Source organism: Taurulus bubalis (assembly GCF_910589615.1).
Source record: "Taurulus bubalis genome assembly, chromosome: 17".
Lineage (NCBI taxonomy): Eukaryota > Metazoa > Chordata > Actinopteri > Perciformes > Cottidae > Taurulus > Taurulus bubalis.
In genome coordinates this window covers 17,620,102-17,637,828 of record NC_136605.1, presented here as the reverse complement: position 1 = coordinate 17,637,828, position 17,727 = coordinate 17,620,102, and the positions used below count along the sequence as shown (strand labels likewise).

General features: G+C 45.6%; 1 protein-coding gene across 1 annotated transcript; it reads left to right on the top strand.

Moving 5' to 3' along the window:
* Nucleotides 1-16,052: 16,052 nt before the first annotated feature.
* On the top strand, nucleotides 16,053-17,168 carry s1pr2 (sphingosine-1-phosphate receptor 2; the record flags this gene model as incomplete). Its single annotated transcript, XM_079233860.1, has 1 exon — nucleotides 16,053-17,168. The coding sequence occupies one exon, from the start codon at nucleotides 16,053-16,055 to the stop codon at nucleotides 17,166-17,168; it is 1,116 nt and encodes a 371-aa protein (XP_079089986.1).
* Between the last annotated feature and the right edge of the window lie 559 nt (nucleotides 17,169-17,727).

Genomic DNA, 17,727 nt, shown 5'->3' with positions numbered 1-17,727 from the left:
ACTCATGAAACAACATTCTCCCAGAGAGTTTATTTTGAGGTGCATTTTGGGGAGCACATCCACAAGCACATGAAGTAATCTTCCTCAGGGGCTGTGAGGGGAGGGGGGGTGTACAGGAGGTTGCTAATAACAGCTGCCAGATGTGCAGAGTCCCCCGAGCCCGTGCACATTCTCACAGACAATGGAATGCTTGTGAGGAGCCCCAACAGGAAGTGAGGTCAGGGCTCTTGACCCCTCCCCTAAAAGCTTACTGAGAGACACAGCAGTGGGGCAGCTTTTAAAAGTGTCCCATCATAAACCCGCCGACAGTCAGAGTCCATAAAGCTTTTCTACAACACCCACACATGCTCATTCAACCTGCCACTTCATCTGAGAATACAGACAGCGAACAGCAACCCGTAAACCGTTAAATTGTCTCCATGGCCAACAGAAGTTTTGCAAAGTTCCTCTTCTTCTCTCTTTACAGTGACTACTTTCCACATACCAGCTGCAGCGGGGGCGGCAGGGATGAGTGTGGTGAGAGTGGATTGCACAATCTTGATCCTTTCTCCCCTAGTAAACCATCAGCAGACCTGACATGAGTCAAACTGGTTGAAACTGGGGACCAGACCAAGACTCATTTGCTGACGTTTTTCTCTAGTGGGCATGTTGCTTTCAGCCCTGTCTGTAGAATGTTTGTGGTGAGCTGTGAGGTGCTTTCCCTGATGTCATTCCACCAGGTTGGGCTGCATTGCGTGAGTCTGAAGAAGTACCACCTGCTTCCTGGTCTTTGAACTGAGGGAACATATCTTAAATTTAAGCTCTGACTCATCAGGGATTTCTAAAAATAATAATAATACTTCAATCTTATAAATAGTGCTTTTCTAAGTACCCAAAGACGCTTTCATCTCAACCAAAGTCTTAATTTTTCATTTGCATCTTTTCCTTCAAGCAGTGAATTTCTGAAAAACCCTCAGGCTGAGTTATACTAACAAGGATTACTTTTTAAACCTGATAAAATCATAGTTTAATGTTCAATCATGTTGCACCCAGCTTTGAAACCCCACTTAAAATTAAGAGTGATTAGATTTAACCCTCTTTAGAAGTTTAGTTTTTACTCTAAACCTTGATTAAATGTAAATGTATGGCACCAACACTTTTAATGTATATTATGTGTTTGAGAATTAAAAGTGCTTTATTTGAGATTGGGAGCATTTCCATTGCCTCTAAACAGCTCTCAACATGGCAACGGCTGAGCTGGCAGCTCGAAGCTAACAGTGCTAACAGTGCTAACAAGGGCAACAGTGCCAACAGTGTTTACCTGAGTGGGAACCGGAGGGTGGTATTCACTTCCGCGTCCAGACCTTCGGCGACACGCTCACGTGCACAAACATGAACTAAAAGCACGCGCGGCCGGCAGCTCTGTCAACAAACAACAGTGAAGCTCGGATAACAACACAAACACAGCAAGAGGGACTTTACTCTCAGCTAGACATTACTTCACTACATCTTTCGAAACAATATTGAATTTCGCAGCTTTAACTTCAAACTTACACCTAAGGTGGTTTAACTTTCAAAATGGACGTTTTTTCAGATGGTTTGGTCCAATTAATAAAGTTCCCTGAAGAAAGTCAAGGGGCCGAGTCAACCCAGTTGGGTTTTATAATGCTACCGCTGAATTACTCTTGAGATACATCTTCAGCCAGGAAACTCTTCTGGAGTAGAAAGATTGGACCAATTGTTTTCCCCTTCTGTGAAAGATTTTTCTGCTGTTCGTTGTTTTAGCTTGGATTATTTTACCATAGATAGAGAAATTAGACCGTTCCTGCTGCGCCATCAATGAGTCACGTTATTCAAACAGATATCTTATACTCTACTTAGGCCTCAAAGGCATGCAAATGGGTTTATTTTAATTTGGGTAAGCAAGCCTCTCTATATTGATTAAACTATTTTGTTCAAACTTGTAAAAAAAAATAAAAAAAATAAAAAAAATAAAAATCTGAATTTACTAATTTAAAACTACTTTTACTAAACTCGGACTAGTACTCATCTTAGATCAAATTAAGCCTTGTTGGTGTAAACCAGACTTAATGGTGCTGAAATGTCTGCACAGAAGCTCCTCATAAAACCATGACAAGCATGAAGCTCCCTCCTCTTATCACTCTAGACACATGACATCATGGCCGACTTTGGCTTTCAGCACAATGACTGTGGAGACAGTATTCCCTCCTCTTGGAGGTTCTTTCACTGGGACGTCTAGGCACAGCCCTGATGACTAACACGCCCTGACTTACCTTCACCTCACCCTCCTCGTTACACCTAAACTCAGACCTGAGGGAAACATGTGAAAATCAGGGTGCTGACTCACCAACAACAAACTAAATAGAGTCACAGAAGCAGGTTAAATGCTTATGTATTTATCATAACACTGGAGAATGTATTGTCATGCTGCAGGGCTTTAGATATGCATGGCCACTGCTCTCAGGGGAAACCGGGCCAGGATGAGTTGTAAAGTAACTCTGGTTCACGCTGGGATCTGCTAGGAGAAAGGAAGTGAAGAGGTGGAACATCTGGACTTCATTTGTGTGCTGGAGAAAAGGTCCAGAAATAGTTTTTTTTTTGTAGTTTCCATATTAATTGCTGTCCACACAAACCAGATTCATCGTTATATTTTTACACTGAGACTCGCGACTCTTTATGGGCATGTGACGTTTCCATACGCTCAGTCTTTCGCGTGGGGGTGTGTGTGTGTATGTGTGTGTGTCTGTGAGCGCGTATTGTGCGCGCGCCTCCCTGACGCTCGGCTCACAGCCCCGTGGAGCTGTTGTTCCCAGAGAGCAGCCAGGAGGACAATCAGACGGACTGCTGGATTAGAGCGACAAAAGAGAAAGTGCTGTCTCCAAATAAAAAGTCTTCTTTGGCGCTCATCGCTCCTCGGTTTTCTTATTTTTTTTTCTTCCTTTTTTCCCCAATCATCGCTCTTTCGGCTGATCCTGAAACGGTTTCCGCGGCGGCGCACAGAGCGGTATGGATTTACCAGAGACTAGACGAGACACGCCGTCTAGTCCTCCACCAAAGTTTTGATTGTCACCGCTGCCTCTCGACCCCGGAGCACAGGGAAAGGCGCCCAACTTTGACGCAGCGTTTGCGGGAAAGTGGAGACCACATGTGAGGACGTTTGGAGACAAATATATTTGTCGGAGCGTCTTTTCGCTGCTCTCTACTACATCTCTCATGGGGTGAGTTGAACAGAGTTGCTCTGACAGTCTGCATGTGCTGCAGCAGCCTAACAAAAGGATCGGATGTTGCCTAACGCACGTTTACGTGAAATTAGTCCATTTCACTCATCCAGCAGCGCGCGGGTTTCTCCATAAACACCCCCGAACACTCGCGTGCGTTAATGACGAACTGAAACTCTCTGTTGACGTTCAAGGTCTCGAAATGTGTCATTGACTCAGGGGCACCGATGACAGCAGAATGGCCAACATTAAGCAACTTGTGCTCAGAAACGAAACCCTGCTGCAGCCTGCAGGAGTGTGTGTTTTAATGAATAACAGTGTGTGGTGTTAAATATTAACACGCAGGTTTACATCTGTGGGTGATCCGGGGGGTGGAGGCTCAATACAGTTTGCTGCATCACATGTCTGTGGAGCTGTTGTTGGAGGGCTGGGATGAGCTGCACGCACCCCGGGCGCGTCCTCGCAGGGGCTTCCACACAAACATTTCCTTGGAGCCTTTGCGCAGCCTGCTGTCCTCCCTCCTCTCCCTCCTCCTCCCTATCCCCTACCCCCCATGACCCCTCCGATGTTGTTGGGGCTTGTTCATCCGTCACTCTAAAGAAGGCATTGTATTGAAAGGATGTATTAATAAGACAAAAGCCCCATTATCCCCATGTACCGGAGTTAATCTCATGGGGCTGAAGAAGGCAGGCAGCACAAAACACACTGAAACACCTTGTTGTCAAAGATTTAGAGAGAGCAAATATTAGTAGAGCAATCTTAAATACGCCGTGGGAACAATATTGTGCATTACAGACACGTTTATATTGGAACATTTCAGTCTTTTGTCAGCCATGTGTGACATTCCCTTATCACCACTATAAGGCCGGACTGACCAAACAGCAGGTTGCTTCTTGTGTCTGGAAGAGTAAACCCTGCAGAGAGGGATATATAGGTGTCAGCAGTCAAGCCATGAGGCATCCTGTTGTGGGAGAGTCCTCAAATCACAACGAGATAAGGTGATAAGGAGGAGGAACTAATGTTTATTGCCCAGATAAAAGCCACCATCCATCATCCTCTATCCGGTAGATGCTCTGGTTCAGTCTGCACGCTGCTGTGCTCTTAAGCGGTCGGTCTGAAATCTGTGGTGGCTCTCAGTCAAGCCCCAGCCGTGGTTGCGGGGCGAGAAACTAAAGTCTCAAACGCACGCAGATACTGCAAAGCCTGTTGAGTCAAGACTAGCAAACAAATCTCACCGTGATAACATCAGGAGTAGGGCTGGAAGAGGAAGCATGCTCTGCAGCATGAGGTGAGGACCCGTCAAGTGTTGAAGGCCCTGTCAGCAGCCTCATTGATGCTGGTGTTGTGAGAGAGCAGGTTTTGGTTTGTTTTGGGGGTGCACGGCCACCTTTGGACTCAGATGCTTCTCCCAGCATGCACTGAAGAGGCTGAAGACGGGGCACGGTGCAGCCAGCCGGCCGGCCCGTCTGCCTTTCGGCCAATGTGACCACATGGCTCATTGCACCAGAAGAAAACCCGCCACCCCGCCGGACCTGATCGCTTGCCAGGCTTCCTCACACTCTTTACTGTCCTTGGCCTGAGCAGCAGGAACCCCAGGGGGCCACAGCTCCCGGCACACGTCGCCATTCACAGACATGCTATTAGTCTTTATAGAGGGACTTTAACATCTTTAGCGCAGGCAGACTTGCTCCGTCCAGCCGCCCATGACATCATGAGGGTGTGTGTGCTGCTGACCCAGCTCACTGCGCTCAGTGGCCCTGCTTTCCTCTACGAGGCAGACGCTGTAATCGAACCCCTCTCAGCGGGGACTTCCAGGGTCTGCATGAGAAATGAGGACAAATAGATGGGGTTGAATAAATAAATAGAGGTAAAAGTGCATGGTCGAATAAATAAATGACTGGTAATTCAGCTGTGGGAACTGGATTTGCGGGACTTGAACGAAACAGGTCACTAGGGAGGAAGGGGGGGTTGAAGGTGGGGGGCGGGTGGCGGGTGGGTGGTGTCGACCTCCTGAAGGATGCTCGGGTTTCAGCTCAGGCTTGAGAGCGGTCTGCTCAGAGGAAGCATCAAGAAGGGTTTTCCTTTGGGAGACCCGCTTCTCTTTTGTTGCCTCTACTCAGCACTTTATTCAGCCAGGTAGGAGGGGCGACGGCACTGTGAGATCAGAGGAGCGGCCTGCCAGAGGCGCCCTGGCTTTCACCTGGTTAAATGAAACCTGTCAGGTCAATACGTAACTTTTAAAGAAGAACAGGAGCCGTGGCCGATCACAGGAGACAATGCATGTGTCCATACATTTGGGCTTTTCTCTAATAATAGTAGCAGCGTTCTGCAGAGTTCTTGCTGGTACTCCCCCTTGAGCTGAAAAACACTTTCCTTGGGTGTGGCAGCTGGAGCAAAATAAAAGCCTTCTGTTCGCAAGCTGCCGAAGCGCAAGTCACAACACACAGCTGACAGCATGTAGCAGCTTTCACGGCCAAGAGCTGGGAGTGTCTCCGATCAGAGGAGTAAATATGGCGTCCTCTGCTTTTTGCTCAGCGTTGCAAACACAAATGAGATTTAGTTGTGTCACTAAAGGTCAACTGAAGACTGTTTGCCTGCAGGTAGAGAAATACACATGCACTATCTTTCACTCCTTTTCAAAACAACTCCCCTCAGCTGCTGTCAGTGCTGCTCTGATTATCTTCTAAACATTTACATAAGCTGATATTTGCTGGAGACTATTAGGCGTTTTACCCAAACGACAGAATCCATCAGCTTTAAAGTCTCCTGTTACATTCCATTTCCACTTGAAGACTTGGGCAAACTACGAGACCCCCCATGACCGGGCGCTGATGCCTGTAGCAGCATGCCAGGATCTCCTGACGCTTTCTGGGCTGTTCTTCTTCTTCTGTCATTATTTCAAGCTCGGACCGGCCCCCTTGTTCCAATCGGCTGCCAGTTGGTAGCGATGCTGCAAATGGTTTATTTTTTAGCGTTGACAGGCATTTTTTAGCGCTCCACAGTCAGGAGCCTTATGCATTTCTCACAGACAATGACAAGTAGATTTAAGACAAGGTTTCTGGTTCGTGCTGCGGCTTTTGGACGGGGTCGGCAGCACTTTGCAGTTTCTCCTTAGGTTCGTGCAGCGTGATTTATGAAGTGGACGGGAACAACCTGGTGCTGTCTGATCCATCACGGCAGGCTTAATCAGTGTGGTCATATTGTGGTTTCCGGATTTCTGGTCATTCTCAGCGCTCACTCTAGAGCCATCTAGGAGCCGGTACGCATGCAGATGCTGTGGTTTTTGAGTACTCCTCTTCCTTCTTCTTCTTCTCTCTTGGAAGCCTTTATTATCCAGTCAGCTTTGTTTGTGCAGCTGGAGAACTCAGCAGGATTACTTCGGCACCCCACCGCCCCAGATCCAGAAGTAAGCTAGGGACAGTTCCCTTGGATTTTGAATTGCCCCATGCAGCCGGTTAATTTAGCCTGGAACTGAAAGTTAGCTTGATTGCTTCCCAATGAGCTCTGTCAGATTTCTCTAATCACTGGCAGGCTTTAAAAATAAGGCCAAATAGCCAACTGTTTAGTTAGAAAGAGCTATTAAGGTTGTTTATCCTGTGAAGGCCTCAGCTTCAGTCTTTCCAGGCTGAAAGACACGATGGAATTAAGCTCCAGCCAAACACAAGCCGGGTCACGACAAAGGTCAGACTGCTCCATTGCGAGAGACAGATTGAGTGGAAGAGGAATCCGTTTACTCAAAATCAGTGACAACCGCTCAAACATGTCCATTTTAAGATGAGTGTTATCGAGGTCAAAGCCAAGTAGCTGTTGTCTCGTACCCTCTGAAGAGCTACGCCACAGAAACACTTTCTGACCCGTTTGTTAGTTTTGAAAAATGTCCCTCGGCACAAACCAAAGCTGCGTTAAAAAGCCAAGTAATTTACGGCGGGGCCTTTTCTCTCAAAAATGTTTTTCTCGGGTACCGTTGCCAAGAAATAAAACAGACACAGTATCCCTCCAAAACTCGGGAAGGTTGAATACCCTCGGGTCTCTTTCCATGCACATTCTTTAAAAGCAGGTTGTATTGGCCATGCAAAAATGCTTTTACAGTTTAAAATGCATAGTCCTCATGCCAGAGATGCAGATTTATGTTAATTCTTCAAGAAATACATTTTCTCTTTTGAAGCAAGAAATTCTTAAATTGTATAAAATATGGAAGAACAACTGTGGACTGTGTGGACACAACAATGTTCCCTCTCCAGGCAACCAGTGTGTTTAATGGATGTGTGTTTGCCAGAGGAGTCTGGAGTTGTTTTCCTTTGCTGGACCACGAGGAGAGATGGAGGGCCTCCATCAATTCATCATCTTATCGAGCAATCAGGGCGGCTGTGTGCCCCCGGTTGTCAGCTTGTGTAGATGGAATCATTTCCCATTGTGCAGTGCTTTGCTTTGCCGCCAGCGCCTTCCCCCCCTCCCTCCTCCACTGATTTGGACCATGACTGTCTGTGATGATGCTCCCTGAAACATCAGTGGAACAAACATGGGGATCGAATTCACAGCAAACCCTCCACACATGCATTCATGGCATGAATATACATTGTCATGTCCCCTGTTTGTTGGCACACAATGCAACAAATGACCACGAACTCTCTCACGGCAACCGTGCAGTTTCCCAACGAAGCAGCAGAACTTGAGATGGGGTGGAGTTCAAGGTGTAGCAACGGAGTAGAATAGGAGCAGGGAGCCCGGACAAAAGAGACCTAAAGGAGGGTTCAAAGCCATTCATTAAGGGAGAGCTCATTGTAAAGACAAGTATGGGGAGGTGTGAGAGGGGCCGAGCGGCTGAAACTTGAATCAAGCTTGCCTCAGCATTCAGACCTGGGGTTTCAGACTTCATCTGACTTTTTGCTTCCTCACAACAGCCAGAGTACACTTGTCTGTTTGAAGGAAGCCATGTGGTTAACACTAACCTTCATGCATGCATGTACAAACCTGACAGCATTTTCATGTGTGGTGTGGTGTACTGCTATTCCATTTGCAGCTTGAATTCTGAGAATAGTCTATTACTTTTATTACACTATGCACATGCATGCTGGAGAAAACCATACATTTGTTATCACGGTTTAGTGATAATGATGCTGTTTTATTAAGTGGTATTATCAGTAAAGCTCCATGGAACATCACACACATTTTTTGCACTGACAAGAGGATTTTGGACACCGTTCTAAGAAACTCTATAGAGATTCCTGAGCCGAGTGCTGATTGCACCGTTTGTGCTGTAATGAAGTCTTTAATAGGGAACTATAAGAACATGTCTGCCCCAGATGTGTGCTAAATAAATCCTTCTTGATGTGCATTTAATCACCTCTTTGTGGCCGAGTCTTTTGATCTCTGTGGTGAAGTTTAAAATATACGAGCAGAGTATCATGAGGACGATGCTGCTCTGCAGATCAGGGAGTAGCACGGAAGGGGGATATGCAAAATAGAAGATATGAAAACGTGAATAATTTGTAAGACAGTGACTTAAGTTGACAGGAATGGTCCGAGGGTGAAGGTATTACAGTAATTGCCTTTCAGGCGCCACCCTTGGAGCTCCCCAACCCCCCCAATGGACCAGACATGGGGGTTGGTGGGGGGTTTCTGCCGGTCATGCGGGTTATGGCTCCTCAGGCTGTATGATGCCCTTTTTTTTTTTTTTTTTTTTACGCAGCTCTTTGTCTCTGGCTCCTCTCACTGCCACTCTAAGAGCCACATGAACAGCTGCCATAAATAAAGCAACGTTTCAAGAGATGAACTGGAACAAGAAAACAAGTCACTTTGAAAGACGAAAAACAACCGACTCAACTGTGCTGAGCGACTGGACCCCTCAGAAGAGGCTGTGCCCAAACTGTCAAACTGTTTGACGAGCGAAAGGGTAATCCCTAATTAAACGATGAAACCCCACGTATTGAGGACACCCACTCCCTTAATATCTAGCAGCTTATACGCAGTTTTAATGAACGGTGTCAGCATAATAACGGACAAAGAGAGAGGATGGTTTGCTTTTGGAGCTGAAATTAAACAGAGGGAAAAAAAAACAAGAGGCAACCTTTTTCATTTCACTAAAAAAGGAACCGTTTAGTTTTTTGCCCTTACCTAATGTCATGATGCAGATATTCTCTGATGCAGGCTTGTAATGCTTCTCTATTTTTATTTTTAGTCCTAAATAAGGATGTAACAAGGCCTGGCCTGGCACAGCTTGTGTTACATGTGTTGTTCCCTCAGTTGAGTTCCTCTCCCCGTTAAACTGTGAGATACTGCAGGCCCCGATCTCATATCTCTCAGTCTGTTCTTCCTCTAGACCGTGCAAGTTACAGCGCGACAATGTGGCGCTCTTCTTTTTAGTTTTTACTTCCCCTTAATTTCTCGTTTGTCTTGTGATTTCATAAACCACTAGTCCGATCATGACGACGTATTTCCCCGTATTTCACTCCTCCTTCCACGGTGTGTGAAATCACTGCCAGAATGTGTCAGACTCTCTATCTCGCAGGGTTTTACCACACTGATTTCTGACGTTTAGGAAATACCCGTAAAAATCTGACAATTTCTATACTAAAAACATAAGAAACAATACATGTGAGTGCATGCTCATCACTCTGAGACTAAATATTGACTGTGGATTGCTAAAGAAAAACCACTTGCAGTGGAATTTCTCCTGAGGTCTTGAAGTGAATACATTTCTACTTTGGGTGACTTACTGTTGTGACAGTAGCTGATGAGAGGTACAGTATGTTCCCAGCTGTGCATCTTCACATGACTGTTTTGGGCATCTGCGTTATCAGCGCGCTTGTCGGCAGCGTGGTGTATAACGGGGATAACTGTAACCGCTTCAGATAAGATCAGGCCGTCATGGCTGTGAGAACCGTTCTGGGTTTATTTTGACCTGTGTGTGAGCTGTGACCGCTGTCATTTGAAGGACCAGTCATGTCACAGCTTGCAACATTGAATGCTCTCCGTGCCAGATAACGATGATACTGGAAACATTAACGCTTCTTTTTTTTCTTCCTGGAAATTGACTGTGGAAAATCAATAGTTTTGCTGTGCTGATGTGAAAAGATTTCACACTCGGGGCTCAGCGATGGACAGAGCGGCAGAGAGATGCTGCAGCCGCCTGCCAGCGGACACAGTCCATCGCTGGGTTTTCTCTTTCTTTTTAAATTCATTTTGTATTCATCGGAGAGCATTTAAAAAAAGTAAAGAAGCTGGTGGTATAAAGACATGCCATTGCTGTAAGAAACAGAAAAGTGTAGAGAGGACTGTGGTTGTGCAACTTTCAGTTTAGTCATTTCCTGAGAAGTAGTGGTAGTCTTGACATTTTGTGGCGGTTAATAGTTGTGTTTTCTTCCGTGTGGCATGTCAACACTTGGCGGGGAAACGTCTGCATGTGACCGCATTGTTGTGCTTTTGCAATTTTCCTGCGTGAGGCCACAGCTCTCCTGCTGGACCCCGACTCTATTCATCACATTCTCACCTTTTGTGTTTCATTCAAAATACTCAGAAAGTCACCAATGTCCTGTTTGAGTTTAAAGACTCAGAGGTTTTTTACCTTAAAACAAGATTTTTGATGTTGAGCTCACAACCTCCATCACTCCTGTGCCACCCTGAAATATGTATATTTCAAACTCTGAGTGCTGGGCGTCCCACTATCCTTTAGTCTGTACGTCAGTTTTCAACTTTTTCTAGATGCGACCCCCCATAATAACCAGATTGGTGTTCACAAGCGCCTAGTTTAGTTTAGTTTAAACAGCGAGCACCAAGTTGTTGTCCAGTGGGCTACAGGCTCTGCAGAGTTTTGATGCGTTCACTGACCTTTTTCTCTCTCTCTCTCTCTCTCTCTCTCTCTCTCTCTCTCTCTCTCTCTCTCTCTCTCTCTCTCTCTCTCTCTCTCTCCATAAAATGTATTCTGAGGCAAATGATATCACTGGTACAGGCGACGTCATGTAAAAACCATCCTCTCGTCTAAAATATGTTTTTCATTTTATTCTCCACAACCATCTGGCGAACCCTGACATTATTTATAAGATGCTGGACACATGCAGCAGAGAGGAGAAGAAAAGTGTCCAGTTATAGAAAGGCCCACCCAGAGATACATTATACACACCGATACCTCCAATAACGGCTGTGAAACTGAGCAGGAAAGAACAAATCAGCAGCAGACGCGTTCTGGGTCTCCATGACGGATTACCTCGTGGCTGAGATTAATTCTACTCCAGAAGAAAAGCCTGGGGTCTCGAAGAGGGTGCAGGAAGTCACTAAACCTCCCTAAAATGGAAAATGTACATGATTAACATTGTCATATTTGAATCCAAACAAGGAAGATCTTTTTATAGTCTCATGCTGCTGGCTTCTTTTTTTCGAGAATATTCAGTGCTGTGAGGGAAAAGAAAAAACAGGCTGGATTGGTGCTGTGTTGTCACTACAGCGGCTTGTGAGCAGAGAGTGTGAAGGACAGATGGAGGAAGATGAAGTTACCGAATGTAACAGACCCCAAACTGCTCGGGTGATTCCTGTAGGTAAACAATGATTAAACACATTTCAATGCAAACAAAGATAAACCACAGATGTTAGCCGTTCTTATCTCAACCAAAATGTGCGTGGGAGGTGTGTGTGTGTGTATTTGCACACACACACACACACAAGCATGGCCGTGTGGAGGGTTAGGAGCTCTGTTTTTGTTTTATGGTCTTTCTCCCAGAGAAAGTAGAGCAAGAGTGTGACAGGTAGCAGGTGATGTAATGGGGCGGCGTGGCCTTGGTTTTTAGTGAGCAGACGCTGTGCTAATTGGGGCTTATCAGGTGTTTCTGGGGGGAAACCACCTGAGGCTTTTGTTTAGCTGTCAGTCCCATGATGGAGAGGTGGACTCTGTCTCTGGTGGAGGATTAGGAGAAAACAAGAGTCGGCTTTCAGCAGCGCCATTCTGAACCATCTTGTGGACGATCTCTGCTCCTTGGTGGATTTTTAAAGCACGTTTGCAACGGTATGTGGTCGTGAAAACCAAGCGTCGCAGTGAAAACCAGTTCATGTGAACGTGCAGCACACAGGTGCATCTCTGCATCATTTCTCTAGAACCTAGAACTAGTACTAGAACTGAGCAGCGTTGGTGATGATGAGTTTTACACATCTTTCTGATAGGATATCCTGTCTAAGGTGTCTGCCTCTTTTTCAGCGTTCTTGGTCTCTGAGGCGCCACAGTTGTCTCTTTTCTCATCTTGTCTGACATTTTCTGAGCTTCGCTGTGAAATCCAGACAGGATATTCTACTATTCGTCTCTCACTGGCAGCCTCTCGACACCTTCACCTCACAGTTGTTCATGAAACCACAATGTTCCATCATCTCTGAAAAAACTATTTAAAAATATTTGAGATGCACAACATCTACATACTATTGACATCATTTTAAGTTATAATGTATGAAGTACATGGATATGCTGTCCTAAAGTATCACTTTTAAATACTATAGCAGTAGCATTAATAGTTTACTCAGGTCTACTCTTAAAAATGATGAAACCTAAATATAGACAAATTATATTTAAGTTAAATATATCTTTCAAGCATAAGTGCTTTAATTGCAAATGTGTATTCCGTTGAATTGATTGGAAGTGTATGCAGGTAATACTACACAACACCTGATGCACAATTGAAGTATTTGAACTGTAGAGCAGTAACATAATTGTACTAACTTTAATTAAGATTTGAATATTTGAATATACTTTTTACATTTTACTAAAATATCAGCGTATAGAATACTACACTGCATACCTAAACACCTTACTAGTATAATTATTGTTTCATTTTGAACTATTCCGTACTAAAGTTTGTAGTTTTTGGGGGTTTGTAGCGTCACATTGTTGTGAGGGAAGTAAGGAGCCACATGGAGTGACACTGTTGTGTCTACTGTGGAAGTGTGACAGGGATGTCTGTGTCGAACACAGGGCGCAACTTTGTTAACGGGCGGGTCGGGAGGGAGGGGTTGCAGGAAGTCTGCACTTCGGTCGACCAATCCCCATGGAAACACCTGAATGGCACACGGGCGGCAGGTAGAGGGGCGGAGCGAGGCTGAGGCAAAACGGTGCTGTCGGCAAACCAGCCCGGCAGGTTCCAAACACACACAAACACACACACAACCACACACACACAAACGCACACAGTGAAATCCCTGTGATGACAAGACTGGAGTTGACGGGACGACCTCCAGTCTGCTCAACCCACACGAGCGCCGAGAGAATGATGGAGAAAAGCGCCGGGGCCTTTTGCTCTCAGCAAACTGGAGACTGTGGAGATATGGAGCTGGCAGACTTTTCCACGAATAAAATCATTATGCGCTGCAATAATGTAACCTGATGTAATTACGCCGGTGCAGCTGGCACACGTGCTCCGCCTCTAGCCGCCTGATAGTGTCTATTAATGGCGCTGAAAAGGATGGGGAGGTGGGAGGGAGGCTGCCCTGATACAGCAGTTCTGATAAGGGAGTGCTCGACTCTAAATACATTTCTGCTATGATACAGCTGCAGCAGCCAAATGGAAGTGCGCCGTCCCATTATTAAGGCTGAAGGGCAACGCTATCCACACTGAAGGGGACTATTGTTCTTTGTTCCTGCTTGAGGAAACAGTGTGCTGGTTATTGCTGGCTGTGTTTCGAACCTGGGGGAATGCTGTGCTGAACTACTCCATGTCTGTCACAGTTGTGTGTGTGTGTGTGTGTGTGTGTGTGTGTGTGTGTGTGTGTGTGTGTGTGTGTGTGTGCGTGTGTGTGTGCACGAGCAGAGTAAAGTCCCGCGCGGCACAACTCGTCACATGGATGAGTTTGTGGACGTCACGGTGATGTCTCAGATTCCAGCCTTTGTGTCCAGATGCCGTTCCACATGCATGCTCTCCGTCCGGCTTTGTCTCGTTCCCTCGCCATCTTTCAGTCTCTCTGGGTTTTGAGTCGAAGCCCAGCCGAACAGAGACGAGGTTCAAGCCCCAGTTTCCACTAAAGGTTTCCAGTTGAGAGCGAACTGCAGAGGATGAACGGTGTTGGATTTCCTCTGGAGCTGGCCTGCAGAGGGATCCTGTTGCTTTTGACAGGTTGAAGACACCAGCTCCACCTCTAATTAGATTTCCAGAGCCTCCAACTTTCTTTTGTTTTGTTTTGTTGTGGGTTTCTCCTGGAGAGAGCTCTCTGAGTCATTTGTGGTTCACAAGATTTTGGTCAATTTGTTTCGCTGCATCATTATAAACACTCAGATCAGGCCATAAGGCTTTCTGCATTGGTTTCACACTACTTAGCTAGACTATATTATAATAACAAATGGACAAAAATAAGTTTGTAATAACACACAATGTGGAAAATATTTACTGTATTGAGTATTGAAAATGAAGGCTGCTAACGATTGTTTTCATTATCGATTTATCTGCCAATTATTTTCTAGCTTAATCAATTCATCTTTAAAATGTCAGAAATCACAAATTAAGGAAAACATGGCAAACCAATGTCAGCGTGTCCTCAGAGCCTTTCTGCTGCCTTCAGTCTTCTGCTAAAATACAGCAACTTGCTTTTTGAATCAAAAAAATAAATAAAAATGGAAGGAAAATCTTCTTTAAAGGAATACATTGAATGATAGTTACATTTTAAAGTACAATTTTGTACTAATAGATCTTTCAACCAACTCAATACATCCCTGAGTCTTTAATGATGTGTTTAGCACAAAAGTTGAAGTCTTGATGATGATAAAATATGATAAATTGTGCAGCCCTACAGAAAACATTCAGAAATGTCCATCCCAGTTTCTCAAAGTCTCCGGTGATATCTTTAAATGTCTTTTTTTTTTTCAGTCCAAACACCAAATATTTTCTGCTTAATATAACATAAAACCTCATATCTGAGAGGCTGAAAACGGCATTTTCTGCCATTTCTGCATAAAATATTACTTTAAGGAGTCAAGGATTCCACCTTTTCCTCTCTGGCTTCTGTTTGATTTGCTGTTCTCTTGTGTGAACTGGTCGGAGGGGTCGGGGTGAGATGAGGAGGTCTGGCGGGTCCAAAAGCTATGCTGAAATTTCAAGAGGTAGCTCAGTGGAGTGGAAAGGTTCGCTCCCCACAACAATGCCATGTGTTGACAGCCGAGTGCTCGGACAGGGTTCGTGGAATGTCCCTTTTGTCTGAGCCCCCGCACTCACAGAGTATTTATTCTTCTACCTGAAGTTGATCTCAGTCTGCACCGTTCACCAACAAAAGGGAAGATCTTTTCATGATTGATATCCTCAGAGTGAATCTAAGTTTCCCCACAAAGTCATTTCTTTTCCAACAAACAACTCACTTCACCACCGGGTTATTACTTTCCATTCCTTTTAGACCGCAACAAGCTGCAACTGTTTCCTGCGTGGGTGTTCGGTTTGGGATTTACTGCGTTCTCTGACTTTTACTTTAAATGTGAATGCCAGCTCTTCATTTTGAATCTGTTTACCTGTTCGATCACCTCGGGGACGTTTGATTTAATGTGGGGATCATTTTAGGAGCTCTTGTCTATGGCTGGTTCTCTTGACTTGAAGTGTTTAGTTTCCACTGTGCAGACCGAGGAACAGGTTGTTGCCTGGTTACGTGGTTTGGACTTTGGCGAGGTCCATCGCTCTGCTAAAAATATACGCTTGCTTTGTCACACTTTATTTCATGAGTGCAAGTGAATTTCCCCTGTCGGTAACCCGGGCCTTCTCTTCCTTTCCGTGTGTCTGCAGGTGACCCACATAGAGCTCCTCAGACGTGACTGTGAGACCGGCCGTCTCCCTCCCAGGCCGGGCCGTCTCCCTTCCTGGCGCTCTGTACGACTCCACTGTGTGGATGAATCTTCACCGTAAAGCTGCTGTGCTCTGCCACCCTGTCACCATGAACAGCAAGTACTCCCAATACTACAACAAGAGCCTGATCAACTCCTACTATGCCTTCGCTAAGAACATGACCACCCAGGAGCTGCTTAAACGCGGCGAGAACAAGAAACATTTCACCGGCCTCAACATCGTCATCGTGATCCTCTGCACCATCATCATCCTGGAGAACCTGCTGGTCCTCATCGCCGTCTGCCGCAACAAGAAGTTCCACTCCGCCATGTTTTTCTTCATCGGCAACTTGGCGTTCTCTGACCTGCTGGCAGGCTCGGCTTACATAGCCAACATTTTCCTGTCGGGGTCGAGGACCTTTGACCTGATGCCCGTGCAGTGGTTCATCCGGGAGGGCACGGCGTTCATCGCTCTGGCCGCTTCAGTCTTCAGCTTGCTGGCGATAGCTACGGAGCGCTATATTGCCATCACCAAGGTCAAGGTGTACGGCTCCACCAAAACGTGCCGCATGTTCCTCCTGATAGGAGCCTGTTGGGTCACCTCCATCCTGCTCGGAGGACTTCCCATCATCGGCTGGAACTGCATCAACAACCTGCCTGAATGCTCAGCCGTATTGCCGCTCTATTCTAAGAAATACATCCTTTTCGTTTTTACCATTTACAGCCTCATACTACTCTCTATTGTCATCCTCTATGTGAGGATCTATTTGATTGTACGCTCCAGCCACCAGGAGGCGGCCAACTCGCCGGCCTATGCCCTTTTGAAAACGGTCACAATAGTGCTGGGGGTCTTCATCATGTGCTGGCTGCCCGCTTTCACCATCCTCCTCCTGGATTCATTGTGCACGATACAGTTCTGCCCTATCCTCTCCAACGCAGAAATCTTTTTTGGCTTCGCCACTCTGAACTCGGCGCTTAACCCCGTGATCTACACGCTGCGCAGCAAGGACATGAGGAAGGAGTTTCTGCGTGTGTTGTGCTGCTGGGGGGTGCTGCACAGCGGGCGGCCATCCGACCGTTGTCTGGTCCCTCTAAAGAGCTCCAGCTCTCTGGAACACTGCACCATCAAACATGAACACCAGACCACACCAATCATGCAGGACTGTACCACCTGTGTCTGATACGGTGCAAACACATCAGAGTGTTTGTGTGTGTGTGTGTGTGTGTGTGTGAGAGTGTGTTTGTGTGTGTGTGTGTGTGTGTGAGAGATAAAGAAGAAAGGCCGTGCTGTGATGGAGAGATGTTAAAAAAGACACTCTGGACTGAGATGCCTGGCAGGGCGACAACGCGGCCTTTTTCTTATTACAATCAAAATTGTGTGAATTCACAATCAGCATTCAATCGATTGCAAAGTTTCAAGAGGGAACCAATTCAGCAGAAGGGAACTGTCAGAAATGTGAAAATAGCTTTTTCCATGGGTACTCTCATTTATTAATATGGAGTTGCAAACCATCGTCGTGTGTGTGTGTGTATATATATATATAGATATATCTATATCTATATATATATAGATATAGATATATATATCTATATCTATATATATGTATACCTGTCGTCTTGTTTTTCGTTCTAAACATATAAACCCCTATTAAGAGCCAAAATTAGAAATGTAACGTGCATAATATCGTAGTTATGGTGAGTTGTTTTGGTCCTTTCAGGAACTGCAGCTATGTAAAGCTT